The sequence below is a fragment of the Apodemus sylvaticus genome, chromosome 1, assembly GCF_947179515.1.
Source record: "Apodemus sylvaticus chromosome 1, mApoSyl1.1, whole genome shotgun sequence".
In the NCBI taxonomy this organism is placed as follows: Eukaryota; Metazoa; Chordata; class Mammalia; order Rodentia; family Muridae; genus Apodemus; species Apodemus sylvaticus.
In genome coordinates this window covers 144,270,592-144,297,730 of record NC_067472.1, presented here as the reverse complement: position 1 = coordinate 144,297,730, position 27,139 = coordinate 144,270,592, and the positions used below count along the sequence as shown (strand labels likewise).

The following is a 27,139-nucleotide window of genomic DNA, read 5'->3' as shown; positions in this document are numbered from 1 at the left end:
ACCTTCTTCAAAAATTATTTAAAAATCCATTCTACTGTTGACCTTTCTGTATATGTTGCCACAAGCACTTAAAATTAAGTTCATTTTGTAACTTATATAAAATCACACAGAAACTACATGATATTCTAATACACGCCAGCACTGTAACCAAGGTGAAATGTTGGACATTATTCACTTCTGGTTTTGGGCAGTGTCTCAGTTAGGGTTACGACTGCCATGATGAAATAAATACCATGACCAAAAGCAACTTGGGGAGGAAAGCTCTTGTTTGGTTTACATTTTCACATCATCATTTTACCACTGAAAGACGTCAAGACAGGAACTCAAGCAGGGCAGGAACCTGGAGGCAGAAGCTGGTGAAGGGGTCAGGGAGGGGGTGCTGCTTCCTGGCTTGCTCAGCCCGCTTTCTTAAAGATCCCAGGACCACCAGCCCAGAGATGGCTCCACCCACAATGGGCTGGGCCCTCCCCCATCATCACTAATTAAGAAAATGTCCTATAAGCTTGCCAAGAGCCTGATCTCATGGAGGTGTTTCCTCGATTGAGATTCCCTCTTCTCAGATGACCACAGTGTGTCACGTTGACATACAACTAGCCAGTAGAGGGAGCTTGTGTGTATGCCCGTGTTTAAGTGTGTACAGATACATGTGTCCAAGGAGGCCAAAAGCTGACACTGTCTGCCTTCCTCAACCCTTCACCTTGGTTTTTGGTTTTTCTTTTAATATTTTTAATCAACTGACTATTTCATACATATTATACATGTATCTTCCTTCTGCAGAGTCCTCCCACCCTGCCCCGGTACCTTTTTCTATCCCTCCAATTTCCTCTGAGCTCTGAGTTCAAGCTATGGGTCCCACCACCTTCCTGGGAAAGCAAAACAAACAAACCAAAACCCAAAAACCAAAACCAACGACAAACGCCACAAACACTCACCTGAGGGAAGGGTGGCCTTTCAGTTGGTCCCAGTCGCGTTTTGCACTCTGAGAAAGCTCCTTAGCTTCTTCCCAGTTCCCACTGGCCATGGCAGCTGAGATGTCACTCAGCATGTGTGCGGCTGCTGCGTATCTAAAGAGAATGCCATCGGGTCTTAAGTGCAGGAGTGCTTCCCAAACAGCTACCACATCCTGGCCACTGGGCTTCTCCAAGAAGGAGACGACCGTGTTTATGAAAACGCTAGGGACGTAAAAATTACTCCACATTTCCACACTGGCAGGAAGAGAAAACAATAAGACCTCTTCTTAAATTTTAAAATGTGCACAGGTATTACAGGGACTTAGCATGGGCCCACCTGATGAGATCCTCTCTGTCCCTGAAGATCTGGGTCTTCCGGCTGACGGTGTACTGAGGAAACGCCATTCGGCCCAGATTGACCAACAGCACAGTAGACAGCTGACCTTGACCCCCACAAGCAGCTTCTTCGTCTTCCATGGAATCAGTCAACGAGAAGAGAAGCAAGATTCGGGAAAACACAGCCCTAGGGCCTTTACAGACGCGCAGGGACCGGCCAGCCAAGTCTTTAGCTCTAAAATGTGTACAAGGCAGAGTCATCTCTCTAGCTTTTAAGCATTGGATATGAGATTTTACAAATTATTCCCAGTCATTGTTGGAAACATGCAGCATTTGTCACTCCCTGCTGTGACAATGTTACCTAGCCTTAGAGCTCAGAGACTTACTTAGGGACATGGAAAATAAGTAAATTATTCCCTTCAATGGTTCCATGTGTAGTTTTCCTCGGCATTGGTGCTTTCTCTCCCAGCCACAGATTACGTAGAGTTTACCACAGCCATGAATACTCAAAACACCAGGGAAAACTCAGGAAAGAACTTATTGCCTCTGATATTAGCAATTCTCATTCACGGATTTGAAAGGGCCCCTGGTACTGGTCCTCAGCACCACAAACGACACTGAGCCCTTCCTGTGGGGCACTCACTTACCTTCTCATGGTGTCCATTACTGGAATACCAAAATCTACTCAGAGTAGTCTAAGGCCTCAAGCTTCCCATAGGCCTTCTTTTTTTTTTTTTTTTAAGTGTCCATGTATTTCTCTGTGTGTATGCGCACATATGTGTGGGGACATACCCATGCCCATATATGTGTAGAGGTCAGAGAACCCCTGTCAAAGTTAGTTCTCTCCTTCTACCATGTGGGTCCTAGGAATCAAAGTTAGGTTCTTGGAGACAAGCTCTTTTACCTGATGAGGATTTAATATGTTTCTAGGTAAAGGCACTGCCCCCCACTACTAGGGATTGAATCTGGCTGGGGTCTTGCACACCCTAGGCAAGTGCCTGACCACTGGGCTATAGCCCACCCTAAGACTTCATACTTCAGAAGTATGAATCATCCTTCCATACATGATTCATTAAAATGGAGTCATTTATAATATATGAAACATACAAGTATCTCATTTTATCCTCCACTGCTCTGGAATAATAGGTCCCATGTTAATGTAGATATATACTTTGGTGTCTTTATAGATTTTATGGTAGAAGAACTCCACAGGTTTTCATGGCCTTCCCTAAAGTAGCAGCTCAAGTGCTTTTTAAAGATTAGAGAGACCACCAGAGTTCTGGGTAAAAATTTTTTTTTAAAAAAATTATGCCGGTTAAGCCTGGCTCAGGACATTCCAATAAAAAGTTTACTAGATTAAAAGTATGGCGGGCAGCTTGCCCTAAAGTCCATAAGAAGGGGAGTTCCAGCTGTTGGAATGTCCTCTTCTGTGGCACATCTTAGATAATACATTATGAGCATGTACCAAAGGCGCATGTACCTTACTGCGCATATTGAAGTCTACCTGCCTCCTGCCCACGCCAGCATAACTGCAGTCATCTGATCCATGCGTGCCAGCCATTTCACATTATTGCCCTGACATGCCTGCCAGTCACTGACACAGAAAAATAACTTAATTCAGAGCCAGGTCACGCTGATCACATACCCTGTTATGTTTTGAGATTTGTTAATCTGAAGAAATTCCACAAAGCTTGGCGAAGGACCCATCAAATTAAAGGTCAATACGGCTTGAATCAGCACTGACGACAGGGCAGCACATCCTGCACCTGCGGAAGAGCTCACTGAGGGTTTTGTGTGGGTTTTTGTTTTTTCCTTTATAAGCTGACAGAGAAAGAGGTTCATCATCATAGCCTCAGATAATTCTGAGCTATGTCCCCGATCCAATCAGTATTAGGGTGTTTGCTCAATAAACTATCCCTGTCTAACTGAGATCGGTGTTTGTGTGGTTTATGGAGCGACTCGTGGACTCCAACAGTGTACTGATTTTTCTGGCTTCTAGAAATCAGCACAGCCTTACATAAGAATTTTGGAGACACCACCAATAAAGCGCTGAGGACAGGATAGGGAGGGCTTTCCATTGTCAAACCCAATACAACTGCCACAGTCAGCCACAGTCTGAAAAGTTACATAGTCCAGACTATCCAGTCAGAGTGCTTATGGACATAGCAAATGTTTTCACTGATACAGCAAACGTTTTCACACAGACCTTTTTAAAATCACTGCTCTGATTCCGGGCTGAGCCTTGCCCCAAGTGCAGACTGGGCGCTGTCTGGCCAGCTTGAGAAAGGCATCTACCAGCTGCTGCTTCTGCCCACCGGGGCTCACCAGGTAGAAGGTTTTGCCCAGGGCTTTCAGCTCAGGGGCAGAAAGGAGTTCAAGTACATCAGAGAGTTCTTGCAACTCAGATTCTGTAACGGTTAAGAAAGCCAAAGGTAAGTTAAAAGCAGTTTCACAGAACTTGCTATTACCTAGCATTATGTACTTGGGGTAGAAAAAGAATGAGCTAGTTGCAAATGAAATGAAATTTTACTACAGAAAATTGTAATAAGTTTTCCAAAACAAAGCGGGGCTTTGTCAAGTATTCACCAAACTCTTTTGATTAAAGGCTACAGTCAGCAGCAGGGTGGTGGTGGCACAGGCCTTTAATCCCAGCACTCAGGAAGAAGGGGCAGGAGGACTTCTGAGCTGGAGAGCATCCTGGTTTAGAGTCAGTTCCAGCACAGTGAGGGCTACACAAAGATATCATGTCTCAATAAAAACAAACAAACAAACCCTACTACAGACAACAAACTAAGAACAAAGTTTACTGGGCTACATCTTCCGTCTTCCTCATCTGTAGCCTCTCCAGTGTAGCCCACAGAGTAAAGTCCTCAGCTCTCCTCCACTCCGCCCTCGGCCTATCACATGATGCAGACTGGGAAGCCTTACACGGGCTCAGTCCTTCAGCATCCTGCTACAGTGCACCCCGGATACCACACCAGGGTGAGTGCACCGGGCTAAAGCAGACCCAGCCATGTGTCACCTTGGTAAGCCAGGTTGTTGACCAAAGGGAGCCCATCCCCTACCACAATAATTACTCATGCCAGGCAGCAAGAGGTGGTAAAGAAAAACAGGGCTGGGCACTGGAGAGATGGCTCAGCAGTTAAGAGTACTTGCTGTTCTCCCAGAGGACCCAGAATCGGTTCCCAGCAGCACAGTCATCTAATGCCAGCTGCCAGGGACCCGACGCCTCTGGCCTGCTTGGGCACCTGTACTGTCAAGCACATAGTCACATGAAGACAAACACAGTGACACGAAAGTAAAAATGAACTTTTTTTTTCTTTTCTTTTTTTTTAAGGAAAACCAAAACTGTTTGAGGCCCATAAAGCCTAACAGGGAGAGTGGTTGCTTTACCCAGGATAGTCACAGAGATAGAATCAAATGTGATGTGGTTAAATGGTGGGCCCTGTCCTATGGAGAAAAGAAATCAAGTCCAAGGTTCTGCAACAAGAGCGCATCCACCATGACGAAGACCACAGAGGGCTACACCGTGGCTGCAAGAGGCAGAGGGACAGCCACGCAGCATCCACGGAGAACCACAGGGGCTCTGGCTTTGTTCAGGTTTAGAGCAAAGGCCCCAGCAGCAGTCAAAGGGCGTGCCGTCTGTCAAACATGTTAATCTATATGCACGGCATCTTCCAAGTCAGGAACAAGCAAAGATCAGCTTCCACTGAGGAATGAAAAGCACTGCGGGCCACACGAGGCAAGCGGCTGGCAGGCCTCCACCTGTTTACCCAGCATGCTCTGCCTGTATCCCATCCAACCCCACCCTGGCCATCACCCCAATATCTTTACCTTCTGTTCCCACTATAACCTCTTCCTGCTGAAGCCACCTGCAGTTCTCCCTAAGCCCATTTGTATCCCATACTGTACAGGGATAACCCAGGGTATCACAAGAGAAGGCGGGTTCTCTAGTGTTCGTTCACACAGCTCTGACTGAACTCTAATTAAACTCTACGACAATCCATGCAGAGGTGGCTTGTGTGGGCAGGATGGGGACAGATGTTTATTATAAGAACACTGGTTTTATTCTAGTCGGCTTTATTTTGTCAGAGGTGAGGCATTTGAGTAAGATGAATCAAGTGCTCGCTGGAAGGCGGAAGCTCAAGATGAATGTCCTCTTCTGAGGCACATCCCATCTCCGGGTGACTGAACTTGCACCAGGACAGCAATGGCAGTCCACCCTTCCCGGCCCTCTCAGCTATCCCCCAAGCACCTGAGAGTCTTAAACCACATGAAAACCCGCTGTCCTAACTTAACAGCATCTAGATCTTTTGATAAAGCAGTTGTTATTTAGCAGGTACTAACCAGGAGGTACCACACCAACATTCCCATAGTCCACTGAAAGTGAATCTTTTTGTTTTGCCTTTTTTTTCAAGACAGGGTTTCTCTGTGTATTCCTGGCTATCCTGAAACTTACTATAGAGACCAAGCTGGCCTCGAACTCATAGATCCAGCAGCCTCTGCCTTTTGAGTGCTGGGATTAAAGGCGTGTGCCATCCTTTGGCCTGAAAGCCATTCCTTAAATCCCATTTCCTTCTCAGGTCTTCCTTCTAACATACCTGTCTCTAGGAAGCCCGAGTCCCTCAATTCTTCAACCACAGGGGTTAAGTCAGAGGCAATCTCTTCATACTCCAGTTTACTCATCTTAATCCAGGTTAATTTACGTTGAAAGAGTCTCACATACAATTTTTGACCACTAGCTGCAACAAAGGGAAGAAAAAAATATTAACTTTCTTCTAAAAAAGCATAAAGATTCCATTTACTTTTAGATATGAGGCAAATATGTATTATTAGAAATATATACATACACACTGGCCAGCCGGTGGCCCATGCCTTTAAAACACAACACTTAGGCAGAGGCAGAGGGATCTCTGAGTTTGAGGCCTGGTGGCCAGTCTGGTTTACAGAGTGAGTTCCAGGATAGCCAGGACTTCACAGAGAAACACTGTCTAAACAAAGGGGAAAAAAGAAAGAAAAGGGAAAAGAAAAGAAAGCTACTGCCAGAGTAATTGATACTTCACACAGATATCTGTACAGCAGATATCATCAGGCACGAGAACTTGTTTTCAATGGGGGCTATCCTTGACACAGAGCCAGCCCACCATACTCCCACGGTGACTCCTCATGGTCATTGGACTACTGACCCTTCCATTGTGCACAAATCAGATTCAGCAACTCTGAAAGCCAACAGGCTGAAGTTACCTGACAGCCGGTAAAACTTAGTTATAATCCCCTTCTCCTCATCATCGAAGAGCTTCATGTCCTCTTCGTTCTCCAGGATGGCCTGCAGCACCACCAGGAAGCTCCTCAGGTAGTAGGGGTGACTCAGTGGGGGTTGAGCTGTCTCACTGGGAGCACCACAGCTGGAACCCTGCTCCACAGGGCTGCAAGGCCTTTGTCCCTGTAAGACACTGCCAGCTTTCCTAAGAAGCTCTGGGTTGTTACTGCATGTAGACACGTCATGGGTAGTGCCGTTTGACTCTGCCTCCCCCGACACCAGTGTTTTGACCTCAGTGCCAACAGTCGTTTGTACTTCTTCGTGACTGCACGACTCAAGATGCTCAGCAAGGCCTACATCCAGCGTTCCGGCACCTTTTTGCTTTACCAGAGTGTCTCCTGAAGAGGATTTCATGTTACTGAGGAGAGTTAAATCTGAGGAAGCATGCTCCGAGGATGCAGGAGTGAGGGCTGGCTCTCCGCAGGAAGCTTTCTGGCTTTCATCTAGCATCATTTTACTTCTCTTTACCTTCTGTTCTGAGGCATTCTCTTCCTTTAGAGGTGCACAGGAATACATGTTTTCCTTTTGGGAACTGCTCAAAATCTCATCTTTGTCTTCCATGTCTGGACGGTTATCAACCAGGCTGTTGCCAGGTGTGGACGGAGAAGTCTGTGGGCAATCACTGGCCAGGCCCTCATCCTTAGCGAGGGATTTTTTAGCTTTTACATATCTTCTGGACAGTTTCGAAGACAGACTTCCCAAAGGCATAGTTTCCACATTTTGATTTGGAAGCTCATTTTGATTTTTGCACACCAAGGCATCTTTAAAGTAGGGACTGGTCTGCTGTTGTATGCCCAGTTTTGAACCACATTGGACAGGGACTAAACTTCTCTTTGGTGGTGATAATTTCTGAGGTGTCACGTCTTCTAAAGGAATACTGGGTAAATCTGACGTAGGCACAACTGGTCTCATTAATCCAGCCTGAGCAGGCTCAACTTGAACCACATCACGGTTGTTAGCACAAGACTCATCAAGGTGCCGGATAAGATCATACCTGGGAACCATTTTATGACAAATTGAACATGCAAGTTTAGCAGGTGGTGCACTGTTAAAATATGAAGTAATCGAATGAGATTGGCTGTTTGTAGTTTTGCTGGTAGATAAGCTTCTCCGGGGTCTTTTCTGATCAGGTGACTTCCTTTGTGCTGCCATGATTATTGGAAAAAGTGGGCGACCCAAGAAGAAAATCAGGTAATCTCAGTTGAAGGACTGAGATGTTTTACTTTCATTCACTTGGCTTGAATTAATAAAAAGGTCTCTGCTACCTCCTCATCAGTTAATACTGCGGCCACCTCGGGTGAAGGACCTTAAAGGTTTACTTTTACTCTCGCTGTGAACTAATGCAAAGTGAAATAACATCTGATGTCGTTATTCGTCCAACTTCTTCCTACAAAATAAAATACATGAGTTAAAAATATTCTTATGCATTAACGGGGTCGGGCGACAACTGAAATGTAAAATGGCAACTTCTGGAATGAGAAACCTGAACTGGATACAGATCGGGCCGGTCCTGCAGCTTCCCGCAGGCTCTGTGTCCCTCGCTTCGCAAGGACCAAGCTGCACTTACTTTCAGGACCTTTCGAAGAACCGTTCGTCTTAAAAAGAGGACGCTGACTCGCTCAGACTCTCCTGAACTCACTGCAGCGGAACCGGCTCAAGGCTCTCGAAGGCGGGCTGCGGCTCGAGCAGCATCGACCAGCCAGGGCACCGCGCTACAGGCATCCCCAGCCGATCCCCGAGTCTCCGCCCCAAGGCTCGGCTAGTGGAGACCAGAGTGATCGAGCAGAGAGGATCAAAAGAGGGTGTAGACTGTGCAAGCTGTGACATGAGTGTACTACTATACTACCTCAAGTGTTTTACAAGTAGTACGCTAGGGTAGCACAACATTAACCGTTGTGGTGGTAATTCCTTTTTTGTTTTTATTTTGAGTCAAGGTCTCTGTAGACCTACAGACTTACTCAGTAGACCAGGATCGCCACTAACTCACAGAGATCATCCTGCCTGTGCCTCCAGAGTGCTGGGACTAAAGTCATGCATCACCTCACCCAGCATTCCTAACACAACTAAAAATTCATGAAAAGAGATATGGCTATAGTATGCTAATCATAATAAATATGATTAATTTGACTTGACAAGAAAAAAGGACCAAAGAAAGAGAAATAAAGAGAAAATAAATAGAAAAACCAAATAAATTAGGTCAATAATGACATTAAATGGCCACTGATTAACATACTTTAAAGATAAAACTAATCAGATTAGACTTAAAATGTAGTTTGTGCATATACAAGAGCCTGATATAGCAAATTGTTAAAATTTCCACAAAAATACAAACTCTTAGGACTATGTAATAGTCAAATCTTGCTAAAACTAACACCTTAAAGTGTAGGGAGATGAGAGGATTACTAAAAAGTATTTATTCAGAGGAAAAGGATAAATCCTATTTTGAATACAATTTAGGAAAGTTTCTGGATTTGGTGATACACACCTTTTAATGCCAGCACTCTTGAGGCAGAAGTAGGTGGATCTGAGTTGGAGGCAAGCACGGTCTACACAGGCTACCTGTGGCTGCATAGTGACTGTCTCAGAGACAAACACCAACTTGGGGAAATTTTTTAATGTCCTATTAGTGGTGCGACAGTCAGAGAATGGCCCCCAAACTCATGTATTAAAATGTAATGGCCAGCAGAGAAATGGCTCAGCAGGTAAAGCCTGATAACCTGAATTTGAGCTCCAGGATCCATATGGTAGGAGAGACTGGACTGCTAAAGTTGTCCTCTATCTCCAGACTTGTGCTGAAACATGAGGACAGAGCCCTTCAGAGAATGGATACAATTAGCACTGTTATAAAAAGGGATGGGGATAGGGACTAGAGATGGCTCAGAGGTTAAGAGGACTTGGTGCCCTGGCAGAAGACCTGGGTTTAGTCCAAGCAACTAGACCAGTTGGCTCACAGCTGCCTGCAACTCCAGGTCTAGGGGGCCAGTGCACATACACGGCATACAGGGGGCAGGTGTTCACACATACACGGCCAGGCTAGGACAGAGCCCTGCCCTTCTACCTAACCTAGCAAAAATGAAGCAACAAAATGCCATTTTGTTCCTGATATCCCCCTAACCAGACACCACATTCTCTGAGGCGTTAACTATAAATTATCCAAACTTAGTTCATTGTAGCAACATGAGTAGACTCACAGAACCAGGGTTTAATCTAATCCCACATGCCTGATAAACTTGTTCTAGCTGCTTACAGCCATGTTCAGCACTAATAAAGAACTCTTAAATAGGATCTTCACCGTTGGGTTTAGCCTCTGCAGATAAAACACTCACAAGAGCCTTTCCAGTCGCTTTCAGTTTTAGTCTCATTTTTTACCCATCTGGAATAAGGCTGGTTAATTTCCCATCAAGTCATGACGTTATCAACCAAAGACACTTCATAATGGATTTAGTGGGACTAAACCCATTTAGTGTGGAGGGGGGGAAGTCTGAGGAATGAATATCTGGTGGTCACAGGGGACTCTGAAGACTGCCAGTCTGCATTCGAAGCTGTTTTGTTGCCTTTGCATTCCCTTGACCATATCTGTCCTCTCTGGATCTGACTATGAACTGCAGTGTCTCCCTTTGTTCAGGCATTAAGATTTTCCAAGGGGGAAATGTTGGTGTATCTATTATATCATTAGTTTTTTGATTCTCTACCTCCCTTCCATCTCTTATTACATCTTCATCCCTTCCACCTAACACTAGGTAGGAAAGAATGTTGTAGGGGAAAGGAGGCATAGACCTCTATAGGCTACTTTGTGTTGCTTAGGGTCGTTGGATTCCTTGGGGCAAGCCCATCCATCCTTCCTCGTCAGAATAGCCAGCAGTCCAGCAATAGCAAAGGCAACACAGCAGCAGGGGCAGCAGCAGTTCCCACAGGCCCTCTCCAGAGTCCCAGAAGTAAAATATCTGCAACTGGTAAAACCCCTCCACCCACAACAAGACACTATTTCACTGCTGTGTACAAACTGAAGCAGCCCCATCTCTCTCCCACACCTGGGATTAAAACAAAAACATATTCATATAACATGACTGGATTTTTAAAGAAACCTAACTCTCACTACAACAAATGGTATATGCCACATACATGAAAGTGCTGTTTTGTGAAACAAGACACAGAAGTGGGAGAAAATCACTATGTACACATAGCCGGTGATGAGCAAAGCGGCAGGCTCTGGGGGCTTCTCATTGCAGGAAACATGGTGAGAGAGTGAAATCAGCTCACACAGCACCGATGCAGGAAGACAGTGTGGAAGCTCAGGTCTGTTTCTCACCCGCGGAAACCCACACAGGCTTTCTATCTGGTTTTTGTTCTTTTAGGGTCTAGTGTGATCCAAGCTGGTGTCTAACTCACTGTGGAGCTAAGGAAAATTCTGGATTTCTCATCTTACAGCCTCCATCTTCGGAGTGGCTGGATTATGGGTATGTGCCACCCCTGGTCCTAGAGAGGCATTCCAATTCAGTGTGCCACAGCACTGTGAGGTCTCAGAGATCCCATCAAGCAAATGTGGGTTATTTTGTTAACACAAGGCAGGATCATCTGGGAAACAAAGAAACTCAACTAAGAAAATGCCTCTTAAAGACTCCTGTAGGGTAGTCTGTGGGACATTTCCTGGACCAATGATTGACAAAGGGAGAGCCTGCCCACTGGGGGGTACAACCCCTTAGGAAGAAGTGCTGTGTTGTATGTGTAAGATGGGAAAGTCAGAGAGAACAAGCCTGTAAACCCTTTCTCCATGGTCTTTGATTCAGTTCCTGCCTCCAAGTTCCTGTCTTGAATTCCCTCTGTGAGGACTGTAAGCTGTAAGATGAAAAAAGCCCTTTCCTGCACAAGTGGCTTTGGTGATGGCCTTTATTAAAACAAGAAGCAATCTAAGACAGGGCTCAGGAATTTTATTATAAAACACAGTGACAGAAACTTAAGAGATTTATACATTAAATTTAAATATATTACAGCTTTAATTTATGAACAGAAATGTCCTGTTTTTTCTTCTTTATCTTTCCAGTCTGTTTTGCATCATTAATCTGCATTTTTACTTGATCTTGCAATTTAGAAAAGAATGCCTGAGATGATTTCAAGGGCTTATCTTTTCGTTCGTCCTGCAGTTAAAACAAAACAGAGATGTTACAAAATGTGCTTAGGTGAGAAAACCCAAAGTCTAACGGTACATTATGATTACAACAATGAATATACGCATAAACATGAAAAGCCACGGCAAGAACTCAGAGCTACCTTAACAAATATTTCCCAGTATTACAACACCCTTGTATCTTAAGGGGGAAGGAGATAAGAAAACTTGCTGCCATACCTACTTTGTAAAGGTCATAGAAAGGCTATAGGTGCTGAGGCCACCCTTGAGTAGTGTGTCTTGAGAGCTCAGAGGCAGCTCTGACACCCTAGTTGAGAACAGCCTAATGCTTCCGCACTCTCCGCTGGCCTCTCCTTACTCACCTTTAGCAAGGCCACTCTGCCTGTTTTGGTCAACTGTTTGAGCTTCTCAGAAGCTGCTGCTCTGCTGGACTTAGACGGATCTGGGTTGTTCTTTTCAAGCAATTTTCTCCGCTTCTCCTTCTCCTTTATTTTCAAACGCTTCTGATATTTCTTTTTCCTTCGTTCTCGTTTCTTGTCTGTAGCTGTTTTCTCAGCAGCTGCTTTTAGATCTCCAGCTTTATTTTTCTCCTATTAAACAAACAAATAAACAAACCCTAAGCCACTACCACACTAATTGCTATTCTTGACTGTCAATATGACTGCACCTGAAATGAACTGTCTGCTGAGGGATGAAAATTAGCACACAATGGCCAGTGGCTGTGGCTGTGAGATTGCAGAGGGAGTCTTGATGGCTCCAAGCTCTAGTAACTCTTAAAGACTACTTTATGTTCTTTGCCAGAACTAAGTAATCAATCAGCCCCAAATGAACTCACAAAGGAGACAGAGCTACGCTCTCAAGTTCCCAGTACTGGTCAGCAGGTGCTCTCCAACGTGGGCCACAGGACACTTGTGACTCAGCCTTGGCTCTAAGCTGTGAATGACAAGCCTTGGGGTTGGATTAGGGTGTCCCCGATATCAAGGGAGAGAGGAAGCAGGGAATCCTATCTCCAGTGAAGACTGACTTCCTCATTTCTCCTGAGCTGTCAGCTCACCGTACTGGGTTATTGGCATAAGATGGCAGAAGTTCTGACACAAGTGGTCATGTAACAACGCATGTGAGACAGAGAGACCCTGATGCTACTCCAGAGTAGATATGGGCCTAGCAGAAGCCACTGTTTCTGTAAGGGAAGAATTTCCATGTTTTGGAGTCAGAGGATGCCAGCACCTGCTTATCCAATGTGTTCCACTGTCCAAATTGGTCTGCTGATTCTAGGTTACAACCCTGCCCTAGGCTTACACTTCAGTTATTATTATTATGGCAAAACCAGCATGGGGTGAGCTAGTACTAAAGTATTACTGGATTCCCACAAGGCTGAAGCAGGCACTTTAAAACATTTATAATAACCTCTCTGTCTGCAACTTTGACTGAAGCCTGAATATACAGATTGATTTTTAGGTATTCTATAATCATTTGGCTCACTATGTAGGCATCTATAGTCAGAGATCAATCTCAAGCCCTGTGGATACTCCAAGTGACTACATGCTCAAGTCTTGTATATAAAATGAATCATTTATATCACCAACATTCACGCTTCCATACACTTCAAATTGTGTATGGATTACATGAAGTCCTAGGAGAAGGCTACATACAAAGAACTGTTGTAAAGTCTGCACACGGATCAATTCAGATTCAGCTTTACTGCATATTTTCAAAATGCAGTTGGCTGAATCCATCAATATACAACTCAGTTATAGGAGTATGGGGGGAATATACCTAGAAATTACTGAGATCTAAACCTCAAGGGAAGTCGCATTAAGTAAATGCAGATCTGGCTACAATGCAGATCTTACTTGCAGGAGTCACTAAACATCCCCATACTGGCTCTTTACCTTGATTTCCTCTGGGGCCAGGAGGGCTGCATCACTGACACTCACTGGGGCCACTTCCTCCATGGTTATGGCTGGCAGATTCGATACAACTTTAATCTCAGGTACAGGCTAGAAAAGAGATAAGGCATTTAGTTGGGAGAAGGAAACAGCAAGCATTGGCCACCAACTTTTTATACAGTTGATGCCTCTGTATACATGTCAGGGTTGTTGGCTTGGTGTTTTGGGAGAGGGACCCCTGACAGTGGGAATGTCCGAAAAATAAAAGTGGGAAAAAAATAAATAAAACAAGCCATTACCATCCTGACTGGAATGACAATGACAATGGGCAACATCAAAGCCACTCCAATAGCATTTACACTACATTGCCACATAACTCAGCCTCGTCCAAATACCACTCCATGTCACCTATGTGGACATTCACAAGAAATCCCGTCCACTTAATAAAACTTGGTGATTTGCTATCATGTTGCCTTTTGTTGTGAAAAATATCTAAACTCTCTGGTGAAATATATGAAAAAAAACTTATTAAAAAAATACAAACTATTCAAGCTACTAGAAACCTCTTTTTATATATTACCATGTAGTGATATAAAAGTATAAAAACTAAAATAAGGTATATGAGGGAATGCTAATATGCTCCGTCCTGTGCGAGGCCATATGGGTACTGCACAGCTGCTGTCTTTTCACGATACAGTGTCCAAGCCAGGCACAGAAGACAATGTTCCTGGGAAATGTCATAAGAGCAAAGCCACATGGGAAACAGGACAGGAGCCCAGACTCTAAGCAAGAAGAAAACGTGGACTGTGAAAAACAATCCCTTCTAAGCAGGCCACTGTGCAGCTATTACGAGAAATACTGTGCTCCCCACAGTCAAAAACAGAGGAAATCTCAAAATACAATACAACATGGCAACTGGTGAACTGTTCATACATGCAGAGACAGCATGTAAAATACAGACACACATATGAAAGGGAAATATTAAAAGACCTGTAACAGCCATGTGCACTCCTAGAGCATAAAGTGTGAAACAAACAATCCTTTAAACCAAGGCAAAGCAGAGGCTGCGGAATGGTCAGGGGACCAGGGCCTTGCCATAAGTGCGATGACCTGAATTTAAATCACCACTTGTAAAAGATGGGCGTATATATGTGCACAAGCCTGTTAAGTCCAGCGCTGGCGAAGCAGAGACAGGCAGAACCAGGGAGCTCACTGACAAGTCAGTCTATCTGAATTCAATGGAGAAATAGGGAGGAGAGAAACAGAGGGAGACCCTTGATGTTTCCCTCTGGCCTCTGCATGCCTGCATCTAGACTAGATCATGACGGTCAAAAGAACAGATAGCAAAGGGCACCATGTGAGCCAGCAACAGGAGTTGTGGCTTCAGTGTGTATCTGCGAAACGGAAACGTTAAAACCCTGAGTGTTGTGGGCAGCGAAAGTGAGGTGAGCAGAGGACCTCCTATGACTTGCAGCTGGCACCAGTCAATGTGAGGGACAGATACCATCACACAATCAAGCACAACAGAGTCAGGCGAGGAGGACTCATGGAGGCTCAGGGGCGGGCTGGACACCAGGCTGCAGCAGGGTGCAAGGCAAAGTTCACCCAGGGACCGAGAGACCTCCCTCCTGACAGTGACTTGCAGGTGCGTGTCCTGACACCAACTGAAAAGCGAAGCCCTGCAGAGCGCAGAGCTGCTCAGTTTCCACTGCTGCTTGTTCGTACCTCACTGCAAACTCACATACCGGTTTGGGGATGAAGTGAAAGTTTGACAGGGCATCCAATTTTAGGAAGAGAGAATCCATCATCTTCTGAATTTCTACATGCTCTGGATTTTCTTCTTCTTCAGTTTTTTGCTAAATGAGCAAGGTCAACATCAGATGAAGTAGCTTAACAATGTACCACAGGAAAAAAAAAACACTACAGGCAATGGAGGTTCTCGGAAGCACAGCGTTAACTACCCAGCAACACTCCAGCCCATCCTGGGGGCTGGCACACACCTTTCATCTCAGCACTCTAGAGGCAGAGGCAGACAGATCTCTGTGAGTTTGGGGTCACACAGCGCTACACAGTGAGACCTTGTCTCAGAAATAAAAAAACAAAAACAAATCCCATTCAGGGATAATAGTGCTACCAGTAATTCCCAACACTCAGGAGACAGGCAGGAGTACAAGTTCAAGACCAGCCTGGGTTGTACAGCATTACCTTGTTTTTAAAAGGTAGGAGAGGAGAAGAATGTCCCCACAGTAAAATTATAGGTAGGCACCATGATGGTGCCAGTGCCTGCCAAAGACCACAAGGGGCCAACATTTTAGTACCCATTACCCCTGACATTTAGAACAGTTTAATTCCTTTTCCAACAAGAGTTAAGCTAATGAGAGCAGGATCACTAAGTTTTAGGGAGATTAACAAATGTTGGTGAGGATGAAGAAATTAGATCCCTGGGAATTATTGGCAGCAAAGCAAAATATAGCCACAGTGGCAGCAAGCTTGGCCATTCACAGAAGGTCAAAGAGAGTTAGCATTTCCCTCTAGGTATCTCCTTGGGTCTCTGGACCCAAGGAAACTAAAGCAGATAAACACACACACACACCCACCCACACACACACACACACACACACACACACCATACACACAAAAGTAGGATTTGCTATATACAGAAGGTGGAACATTCCACATGTTCAACTGAAAAAAATGAATGAAGAAATTGTGGCACATATGTAAATAGAATTCTACCCAGTAATAAAATAGAAATGAAGTGCTGATATATGCTGCCCAACATAAAGACATAATGCTAAACGAAAGTCACAAATTATGTGACTTCATTTATGCAAAATGCCCAAAACAGGCAAATCCACAGAACTAGGGTGTAACCTAGCAGCGAGCAGGAGGAATAGGGAGCAGTGGATTAGTGAGCAAGGATTTAGGCAGCTACGAACAGGCAGCACGCACTTAAAACTACAGTGAGTGCTTCTGAATTATTCATTTACTTATGTTTGGTTTTTCAAGACAGTCTCTTTACATAGCACAGAATCATCGCAAAACACGATATCTGTGTTATCAGTCTCTAAGTCCTAGGAGTGTACATCACGCCTGACAAACTGTCTATGGAAAACAAAATGTTTAATTTTATATGATATGTGGATGTACTTTGTTAAAGATTTACTCAGATTAATCACATTGATATGGAAATAACAGCCATTTAATTGTAAAGAGTCTGGTTGTTTTATTTATATTTGCTCTTCCCCTAGCATTAAATATGTACTGTGAAAGGTAAGAAGGTCTTTGTTTGTTTTTGTTTGTCATAGTTAAGACATAGTAGAGGAGCAGAAGGTAGGGGAGGATGCCCACAGGAGTAAGAAGAGGCTGGATCTGCCTGTGGCTCAGGTCAGATAACATATCTCATTAGCACTAATCTCAATAAATCCAGGTAAAGAAATAAGTCTTCCCCACGATATGATGTTGTCCTGCTATTTAACTAGAAATTATTTTTAGAATTTTAAACACAAAACAATCAAGAAGAGCCTAAAGGTCAATGTCATTTCATAAAAATATAAAATACATCAATTATTTCAAATATCAAGGAAATATGATTTTAGAATTACAACACCCTATAACTGCTGGAAAGTCAATAGTTGATTATATAAACTAGCAATGATTTTATAGAGCAAGCCCCAACTCGCTCACACGCAGGGGAACATTATGAACCCTCTATTCCTACCAAGTGCTGTGAAACAGGTATCTGAGAGCTGGGTTAGAGCAGGACTGACTGAAGATCTGGTTCCTCTTTGATAGTCACAACCTTGCGTTGGAGGTCACCTTACCTGGTTGAGTTTGATGTATTCCTGTTCATAAATCTCAGCAAGACTTAGCTTACTCTTCTCGTGGTCTAATGTTAAACGCTTTTTATATTCATACGCATCCTCTTTAGGCTTTTCTTTTCGTTCTACATCATCCCAAGCCTGAAATGCAAATAAGTTAATAGAACAAAACATTTATTTCTATGCTCAGTATGAATTATAGCAAAGAATTTTATTTTTAACCTCAAAACTGATTATCTGGGTCTGGTGGAACAGCTCAGGTGGTAGAACACTTGTCTTGCCTGCTTGGGTTCAGTCCCTAGCTCCACAAAAACAGGGCATGGCAGTCCATGCCAGCAATACCTGAAAGGTTGAAGCAGAAGGATCAGAAGTTCAAGGTCAGTCTCAGGCTATTTAGTGAGTTCCAGGCCATCCAGGAGTACATGAAACCCCCTCTCAATAATAAAAACAATAACAGTAGCAATAATAATGATAATACTAATGATTGCTAGATGTACTGGCCCATGCCTTTAATGCTAGTGCTTGAGAGGCAGAAGTAGGTAGACCTTTGACTTCTAAGCAAGCCCAGTCTACACAGTATTCCAGGCCAGCCAGTGAGACCCCATCTCAAAAAAAAGTGACCTTTTTTCAAGTCACAAATAATAAAGCATAATGAAAAGTAAAGAGGACATTAACTTAAATATTCCTTCTGCTTTTGTTTTAAATCAGTTTTTCTCTTGTCACCAACTTTAATTTCCTTGTCACCATTTGCTAGGAATTAAGCCTGAGCTTCATACGGTTCTACCAGAGCCACACCACCAGTCCTTAGATTTCTTTCAGAGCCTTTTACTACGTGGTTAAATAAACCTCGTTTTTGTACTTCACTCCAAATTTCAAGATGCTCTCACATGGTACTGTCTAGTTCTTGTTCCTCCATTTTAGACACATTAAGGAAGCACCTCTTACTATACTTGTCATAGAATGCCTATTTTTATTCTAAGCTTACAAAACAGACTGAGTCACAAAAATCCTTTGCTAGGTCATTAACATCTGAAAAGCTGAACCCTTAATTTACTACAGCAGATACTGTGTCTAGACTGAAGAAGGGTCTTGGATGTGACCACCGCAGGCCTGATGACCTAGTATCCACCCACTCAGTAAGATTCAGAACAGATGATACTGGCCACCCTTCCTACCAGGCACATTACTTTCTTGGATATGAGTAAAGAGAGCACCCTACATACAGTGAAGGCAAACGTATCCATGTCCAGTCTCAAGACTTGGTCAACAGGATCAAATAAAAATTTAAAAAAGCATCATTTCTAAAAATTTCAGTGAAAGCTAAAATTCACTCTGTTCTTACTGACCTGATCTCGTATCCTCTGTTTAATGATATCTTCTAGATGGAGGGTGGTTTCCTCTGTGATTACAGGGGCTAAAAGAAACATGTTAGTTAGAAAAAGTACAGATCAGACCAAGAATTCACAAATCCTTGGAACCCAGAACATAAGCAGCACCTGTGAACTTACTAAAGAAACAAATTCTCAGGCCAACCCCACACCTTCTAAATCAGACAGTGATCTGCTTACAGTGTTCTGTTTGTAAGCCAGCACCCTGCACAGTCCATTAAATTGTTCACAGTTGAACAGTAAACCCTGGCTATGTCATCAAGTTCTTTCTTGTAGCCACTAAGTTCAAAGTTGGGAGTGGTGGTGCACACATTTGACCCAGCACTGCAGAGTCAGGTGCAGGCAGATCTCTTGAGTTCAAGGCCAGCCTGGTTCAGAGAAACCCTATTTTGAAGGAAAAAGAAAGAGAAAAAAGAAAAAGAAAAATTCTGTGTGTGTGTGTGTCTAGGTTGGCCTCAAACTAGCCAAGTAACCTGAGGATGACTTTGTACTTCTGTAGAACTCTGACACTTTTGCCTCAATCTCTCAAGTAGGAGGCTAGTTTCTGTGGAACTTGAGTTCACATCCAGGAATTCAAGCATTCCACCAACTGAACTCTATCTGTAGGCCCATCTGGGATGTAACAATCCTTCTGATGCTCCTCCAAGTTTAAGAATCATAAAACTAGGACACTGTCAAAAGGACAAAACGTCAACCAACAGACTGGGAAAGGATCTTCACCAACCCTAAATCTGACAGAGGGCTAATATCTAATATATACAAAGAACTCAAGAAAGTAGAACCCAGAGAACCAAATAACCCCATTAAAAAGTGGGGTACGGAGCTAAACAAAGAATTTTCACATGAAGAACTTTGGAGAGCTGAGAAACACCTTAAGAAATGTTCAACATCGTTAATCATTAGGGAAATGCAAATCAAAACAACCCTGAGATTTCACCTCACACCAGTCAGAATGGCTAAGGTCAAAAACTCAGGAGACAGCAGGTGTTGATGAGGATGTGGAGAAAGAGGAACACTCCTCCACTGCTGGTGGGGCTGTAAGATGGTACAACCACTTTGGAAATCAGTCTGGTGGTTCCTCAGAAAACTGGGCATGTCACTTCTTGAGGACCCTGTTATACCACTACTGGGCATATATCCAGAGGATTCTTCAGCATGCAATAAGGACACATGCACCACTATGTTCATAGCAGCCCTATTTGTAGTAGCCAGAAGCTGGAAAGAACCTAGGTGTCCTTCAACGGAGGAATGGATACAAAAAATGTGGTATATCTACACAATGGAGTACTATTCAGCCATTAGAAACAATAAATTCATGAAATTCTTAGACAAATGGATGGAGCTGGAGAACATCATACTAAGTGAGGTAACCCAGTCTCAAAAGATCAATCATGGTATGCACTCACTGATAAGTGGATATTAGCCTAGAAACTTTGAATACCCAGGACATAATCCACAAATTAAATGATGTCCAAAAAGAATGGAGGAGTGGCCCCTGGTTCTGGAAAGACTCAGTGCAAGAGTATAGGGGAATTCCAGAACAGGGAAGTGGGAACGGGTGGATGGAAGAATAGGGGGACGGAAGAGGGCTTATGGGACTTGCAGGGAGTGGGGACCCAGAAAAGGGGAAATCATTTGCAATGTAAATAAAAAAAAAAAAGAATCATAAAACTTAAATGGATACAGTAAGTGATAACCCCTTCCACCCCAATGCCCTAGTCACTCTCCTGAGCAGTTAAGTGCCATGATGCTGCCACTTCCGTTCTGTGTGAGCGCATGTGCACACATGCGTCTGCTTCACAGAGGCCAGAGGTCAACACTGTGTACCTTGCTGGAACGCCTTCCACCTTATCTTTTAAGACCGTCTCTAACTAAACCTATGACACAAATTCTACCAAACTAGCTGGTCAGCAATCTCCAGCCTCCCTCCACCACTGCCTCCTCAGCCCGAGCATTATAGGAGCTTCTGAGGGAGGAGGACGGGAATCCCGATTAGGTCCACATGTTTGCAGAACAAGTCATTTACCACTGGGACACCTCCCAGCTCTAACAACTAATGAAGAGCATACACAATCACAAGACGCTCAGGAGACCAAAGGGCAACACTGCAAACTGTTACCAACTGGGAATTCAGTTAAATGGCACAGATATCCATTGTACTATTTTTTCAACTTTTCTGCATGTCTGCAAGTTTTTAAAAGAAGCAGGGGAAAAAAATGAACAGCACCCAATTCTTTCTGAAAGGAACTACAGAAAAGCACAGAAGTAGGCCCGCTGTGGACGCTCAGCAGACCCCATACCCACCCATCCTGACAGCATGGTCGAAGTGTAGGGTCTCTTCCAGCAGGCTGTTCTCTGGCCGCTTCTGTGCTGTCACTTCCCCTTGAAGCTGCCAAGGCTTTTTATCCAATAACTCTTTTTCCAAAGATGCAATTTTTTCATTCATCTAGGAAACAAGATAGGAGTTAGTTTGAAATGCATTGTTTACTAATGTACTAACCTCCCTGGAAGCATCACGGTCTATTTGGGGAGTCTGTTCTACTCGAATGATCTAAATCTTCACAAGCCACTGGTACGCTGAATTATTACAACTTTCTAAAGTAATTTTTTGTCTGGAATATTAGCTTTGATGGAGACTGGCTCTTGACTCCATACTCATTTTTCTCATCTCTACCCCAAAACAGACATTTGGAAAGACATTAGCAGATACAATGCAATTTTATTTTACAGAATCTTCCTGTTTGTCTACTTGTCCTTCTGCTCATCTGTCAGGTCTGAAGTGGTTGTTATTCTACAAATAACAAAGTATTCACTTTCACCTTTTCTTTTGCTTCTTTGCTGAAAAGTCCAGAATAGAAGTTAGGTGGCAGTGGGACTGTCAACAGTGGACACTTTGTCCCACTGTTAAGGTAGTGTTTCTAGAATCTGGCCAATAACCATGATGGCGGCTTTTGACCTGATGAATTTGTAGTTCACTGAATACAAAAAGGAATAAAATTTGATCAGATCTCCAGACATATCTGCAGCTGATCATGTTTTACTCAAATGATCTAAATCTCTAAAACAAGAATTATGCTTGATTCCCTAACTCTGAATTAAAAGAATGAGGCCCATCTGACTGTGGCAACACTCACACCAAATTATTTTGGATTCTTCCTTCAGTACTTAAGAATGAGGCTCAAGATAAGTATGTGGATAGTTACGTGACGAGTCAGATTTAGTTAGTCCATTTATAAATTCTGCTTGACTCTTTACATGTGGCTATCAACTAAACATTAACTATTTATTCCTCAAAGGTCTGTATATTTCTCTGTGAAACCAAATATTCTTTGGGATGCGGAGAGGAGTGAGGTGGGAAGACACTAAGGTAGCAACACATTATAAAGTTATTTCCTTTAGACTTTCTAGCTCTTTAGGGACAAGGTGACAATCCTGGACTTACTTCAAATTGCTTTTGAAAATAATTCTTTAGGTAATTGTAATATTTCAGTTTCTACTTGTTCTAACTTCTGTGTAATGTAACTTTAAGATAAATTAATGATAGAACCAAAGGACAAAGGGCCAAACTAAAGTTATTACAATTAGTTGACTCAATAAAGAGACATCCTCCTAGAGCAGCTCACACAGTTAAGAGGTCACAGGATAGCTAAGCAGAAGTATACCACAGACAGGAAAACAAGTACAGAGAAAGAGAGACCTTACAAAGCAGGCTCCAAATGAAGGCTACTGGCTAGGAAATGGAGGACCTACCTTATACAGACTACAGGATGCTTTCTATGAGGTATCTGTACAGAGCATATAGCGCACCATTATTACTGTTTCCATTTTATCAAAGTCAGCTGTGGTTTGCCACTCTCTATGTAGCCCAAACTGGCCCTGAACTTCACATAATCCTCCTGTCTCAGCCTTCCAAAAGCTGGACTTACAGGAATACACCATAATACCTAGCTCAGTAAACTGAATCTTTAGGGAGCAAGGTCTTTGCTTTTAAAAGAATAGGTTAGCTGTTTGAATTTCTACCATGCTAATTATACAATATTCGTAATAACTACCTTCTCCTGTCTTTTTTCGAAAGAAGATTTAACTTCATCTGACTCTTGCTTCGCAGCTAAGGAACTTGTATCTTCTGACTCGTCATCTGGCAAAGCAAATGTCACTCTTTTCATGCCTTCTTTATGTTGATCACTATTCTCATCTTCTTCCAAGTCGTTATCTTCATCCCTATAATAAAGATGGGTCAAGGAAAAATACTACCACTGGAAACACAAAGATAAATATCCCAATTATAAAGTACTTTTAAATACCTAATGTCATTCAATAGTCAAATTTCAGGGTTACTAAGTCTCTATGGAACAAAAGACATCTTTTTTTAATTATTATTTTGCATACATTACACGTATGGGCATATGTGTAGCCCACAATGTAGAGGTCAGAAAACAATTTCAGGGAGTTTAGAGGATCAAATCTTCTGATCCTTTAGGTCACAATGCTCACATGGCAAGTCCTTTTATCTACTGAGCCCTCTCACTGGCCCAAAAGGAAGAGCTTGCTTTTTTTCTTTTTTGTGGTTTTAGTTTTCTTTGAAACAGGGTCTCTCTTTGTAGCCCTCGCCATCTTCAAACTCTCCTGGAAAACTAAGCTGGACTAAAACTCACAGAGATGCACCACTGTCTTCCAAGTGCTATGACTAAAGCTGTACATTATGATTAAAGGTGACATCATTATTCCTGGCTAAGAAAGATATTCTTTAGGTGAAATGCTTGCTATGTGGAAACAGGAAAAAAAAAGCACTAACACACCAAATACACAACATGTTTACTTAAAAAAGTAACACTGGGAGCTGGAGAGATTGCTAAGAACACTGGATATCCTACAAGAGGATCAATTTCCAGAAGACACACAGTGCCTCACAACTGTCTGGTGGCTCTGTATCTCCAGCCCCAGGGGATCTGACGCCCTATTCTGGCCTTTGCAGGCACCAAACACACATGTGGTGTGCAGACATACATGTAAACAAAACACTTAATACACATAAATTTTAAATACTTTAAAAAAATAATGTTTTATTGGCACAAAACCCAATGCAAGCTCCTTCTTTATAATAGAAAATATTAGCTGGGCAGTGGTGACACATATCTTTAATCTCAGCACTCAGGAGGTAGTGGCTCTGTGTGTTTGGGGCCAGTCTGCTCTACAGAATGAGTTCCAGAACATCCAGGGCTATACAAGAAACCTTGTCTCAAAAAACTAATAAATAAATAAAATAAAAGGCTGCTACTGGTGGTGCAAATTTTATTCTTTAAATGGTCTCCAATGTTCCTTGAAATTCAGAGTAATTTTCTAGCTGTCTGATAGCAGAGAACCCTCCACTACATTTGGAATTTAACTTGTTATGTATTTGACAACGCTGAGAAATACTTTACAGCTCTGATTGGATCACTCCTGCTTACAAACTAAAGAAGGATCTGAAATGCTCACGTTTCAGAGATGCTTTCCTCTGCTTCCTCAGGGAACCCCTCCTCTTCGTCTGAGCCCAGATCGTCATCAACACCAGTTATGTCTTCGTCACTTTCAACTGGATCGAAGAAGTCCTTGTATGTCAGATTTCTGCTACTTTTAGCTGACTAAAATAAAGAATAGTTTTGAAAAGTTTAAAGATACAAAAAATACATATAAATACTCATTGCCTAAGTATATTATACACACATACAATTTTCTGACATTACGACTAACCCACCAAAAATAATTAGGGAAATTGGCAACTAGTTAACCACCATAAAACCATAAAGACAACTTAAGCCCAAGCTGGTTTTGAAGAGACATAATCTTCCTGACTCAACCTCCCACTCCTGAGGCTTACTATATACTCCTGCACCACTGGCTCAGTTCTTAATTTTAATTAATGTCTTCATGTTTGTTTGTTTTTCCCAACTTCACTTGGGCTCAAATGAGTTTTGAGGCACATTAAATTTCTCCTTAGGAAAACATGACCTGTACTTTAAAGAAACAGGTTCTTTTCCTAAAACCTTACCTTAATCTTCTGCCGCCCAAACAGCCCTCCCTCGTTTTCATCTGAATCAATGTCTTCAAAAAGGTCAATGTCGTCCTCATCCTCCTCTTCACCATCTGGTCTTTTTTCCTCTTCTTTTTCTACTTTTTCTAAAAAACTCTCCATTTCAGACAGTTTGAAGAATTTATCATCTACTATAGACTTTTCTCTTGTTTTTCTCAATCCAGGTGGCTTGATTTGCATCTTGGTCTGCTTCTCCAATTTGCTGATATCAAAGTCCAGGTCAGAATCATCATCGCTGAAAACAGGACTTTTCCTTGGATCAGGTTTCTTTGAGCTTTTAGCGATGTCACTCCCTTTAGGAGCATCTCCACCTTCGTCTGACAATTTTTCTTCCTCCTCCATGTCTGTCTCAAGGTTCTCCTGGTTGTCAGCCTCCACGTCTGAGGCAGCCTCTTCACCCTCCTCATCCTCACATTCTGGGAGAAGGCTGATATCTTCATCTTCAATTGTCTCACTAACTGCATTCTGGAAGAACTGTAAGACTGGTTCGTTTTGCAATTCTAGTTGTTGCCAAATCTGTTCATCATCAAAACTGTTTATCTGAAGTTTCTGTAAAGGACTTCCAGTGATTCGGCCATTCTCTAATATTTTATTAAAATCGTATAAAACTTTTGTTAAAGAAGTGAAGTTTGATGCTAGTCCATTTTGAATTCTATTGGGAAAGGAGATTAAATGAGATAAATAATACACAGTAACATGAAGCATTCTTAAATAAAAGAAAAAATAAAAACCATAATTGATTTGTGAATTAAAATGTAAGTAAAAAAATCAATTTTAAGTACAGATTCTAGTTCCCAACAGTATCTGGCTGATGAGCCAGATCATAAGTATCTGCCTTTGCTGTATGTAACTGAAGAATGGATCACTACTCATTTACTTGCCTGGAGATACCCAGGAAATCAGCCTTAAATCCTCAAACCTACGTTATACATACTCTTCACTTAGTCATTAGGCCAGTGATTCTCATCTGGCTGTAAGTTTGAGAAAAATTCTCAAAGGATAAGATAGCTAAATGGGATCTACAGATTGAGGCCTACAGATATCTAGTATAGGCCTAACAGAGTATCTAGTACAGATGTGGAAACACATATTCTGGTTATGAGGAACAGATCAAAAGAGATGAGTTCAGACAACGTGAAGAACAGAAAGACCAAGACGACTGTGATGTGATTGAGGAGGCAGAGCGTGTGGCTGAGGTTATAGAAGCTGCTACAAGAGCAGATAAGCCAGGAGGGTAAAGGAGCCCCAAGAACATGAAAGAATCAGAAACACCGCTACTCCCACTGTTAGGAGTTCCACAAAAATCCCAAGCTAAACAACGACAACATAGATGCCGAGGACCAACACAGGCTCCCTGCGAGCCAGTAAGGTCTCTGTGGGCCCCTCCACGAGCCCTGCTTAGTTGGTTCTGTGGGCCGTGTTCTTTTGGTGTTCTGGATCCCTATGGCTCCTACAATCATTCCTCCCCGAGCCCCCTCTTCCGCGGGCTTCTCCGAGCTTCCTCCACTGTTTGGCTGTGGGTCTCTGCAAATTCAGTCGTGAAAATGCGTTGAAAAGCAATAAGTACGTACTTTCAATAAAGCTTAATGACAGGTAAGCTGTGTATATTTTGCGGACACAAATTCAGAAAAGTGTATTCCGCTCGCTATGAGCCTCTCGGGACGCGAATTAACTGGTCGTTTTAGTTCAATAGCAACCAACGAGGAAATCTACACTGAACCGCTTTGACTGTTAAAATGTTGACAAGCCAACGGAGCAAAAACTGTCTAAAGCTGGGGCCAAGCAACCTGCACTTCCCTTCCTGGCTTTCAGAAGTGGCCGGATGCCGGTCCGCCTAGCACCGGTGCGATGTGGGCTGCTCTCTCCCAGACCTGAATCTACACTTACGTGAGGAAACACTCGGGTCGGTTGGTGGCTTTCCTGACTTCCCTCAGACACCGTTCCAGGGTCTGTCGACGAAACACGCGAGGCGCCATAGCTACACTCTACGGCGCCACGCGAGGGCTGAGAGCCTACCGGAAGCTGTACGGAAGCCGTACGGCAAACACATGCCTTATGCAACCTGGCTCAGAGCCTAAGGTTCCGTGGCACACAGGTTCCGGTCCACAGCAAACGCTTCTATTGGGCATGCGTAGGGGTGGGGCAGACCACCGAAAATTGCTATTGGTCGACTCAAGCGTCTTGGCTCTTCTTCCAAATGTTTTGTATTTCTAAGAGAACCGCAGTGGTGTCGCGTG

General features: G+C 43.1%; 2 protein-coding genes across 2 annotated transcripts in view; both read right to left on the bottom strand.

Moving 5' to 3' along the window:
• Nucleotides 1-8,314, bottom strand: part of Fan1 (FANCD2 and FANCI associated nuclease 1) — a 29,274-nt gene extending 20,960 nt beyond the window's left edge. The window contains exons 1-6 of the mRNA XM_052161423.1: nt 8,174-8,314; nt 6,531-7,993; nt 5,888-6,028; nt 3,493-3,694; nt 1,288-1,521; nt 933-1,064 (exon numbers count right to left, since the gene is read on the bottom strand). Coding sequence (XP_052017383.1) covers nt 933-1,064; nt 1,288-1,521; nt 3,493-3,694; nt 5,888-6,028; nt 6,531-7,758 — 1,937 coding nt within the window. The 5' untranslated portion in view covers nt 7,759-7,993; nt 8,174-8,314. The remainder of the gene's footprint in view (nt 1-932; nt 1,065-1,287; nt 1,522-3,492; nt 3,695-5,887; nt 6,029-6,530; nt 7,994-8,173) is intronic.
• Nucleotides 8,315-11,514: 3,200 nt separating this feature from the next.
• On the bottom strand, nt 11,515-26,956 carry Mphosph10 (M-phase phosphoprotein 10). The gene is made up of 11 exons (XM_052161413.1): nt 26,790-26,956; nt 24,861-25,554; nt 24,308-24,453; nt 22,882-23,050; nt 21,134-21,275; nt 18,788-18,855; nt 17,445-17,582; nt 15,366-15,476; nt 13,624-13,731; nt 12,094-12,321; nt 11,515-11,741 (listed from the first exon to the last, which is right to left on the bottom strand). The coding sequence occupies exons 1-11, from the start codon at nt 26,876-26,878 to the stop codon at nt 11,592-11,594; spliced, it is 2,043 nt and encodes a 680-aa protein (XP_052017373.1). The 5' UTR covers nt 26,879-26,956; the 3' UTR covers nt 11,515-11,591.
• Between the last annotated feature and the right edge of the window lie 183 nt (nt 26,957-27,139).

What these genes read in the sequence shown, in the direction of transcription:
- Mphosph10 (XM_052161413.1), bottom strand. Translation starts at nt 26,878, where the DNA reads ATGGCGCCTCGCGTGTTTCGTCGACAGACCCTGGAACGGTGTCTGAGG. An exon ending in GAGGAAAGCATCTCTGAAAC is followed by an intron (nt 23,051 to 24,307) that starts GTGAGCATTTCA and finishes TCTTTATTATAG; the next exon opens with GGATGAAGATAACGACTTGG. An exon ending in GCAGAGTGGCCTTGCTAAAG is followed by an intron (nt 11,742 to 12,093) that starts GTGAGTAAGGAG and finishes TTTTAACTGCAG; the next exon opens with GACGAACGAAAAGATAAGCC.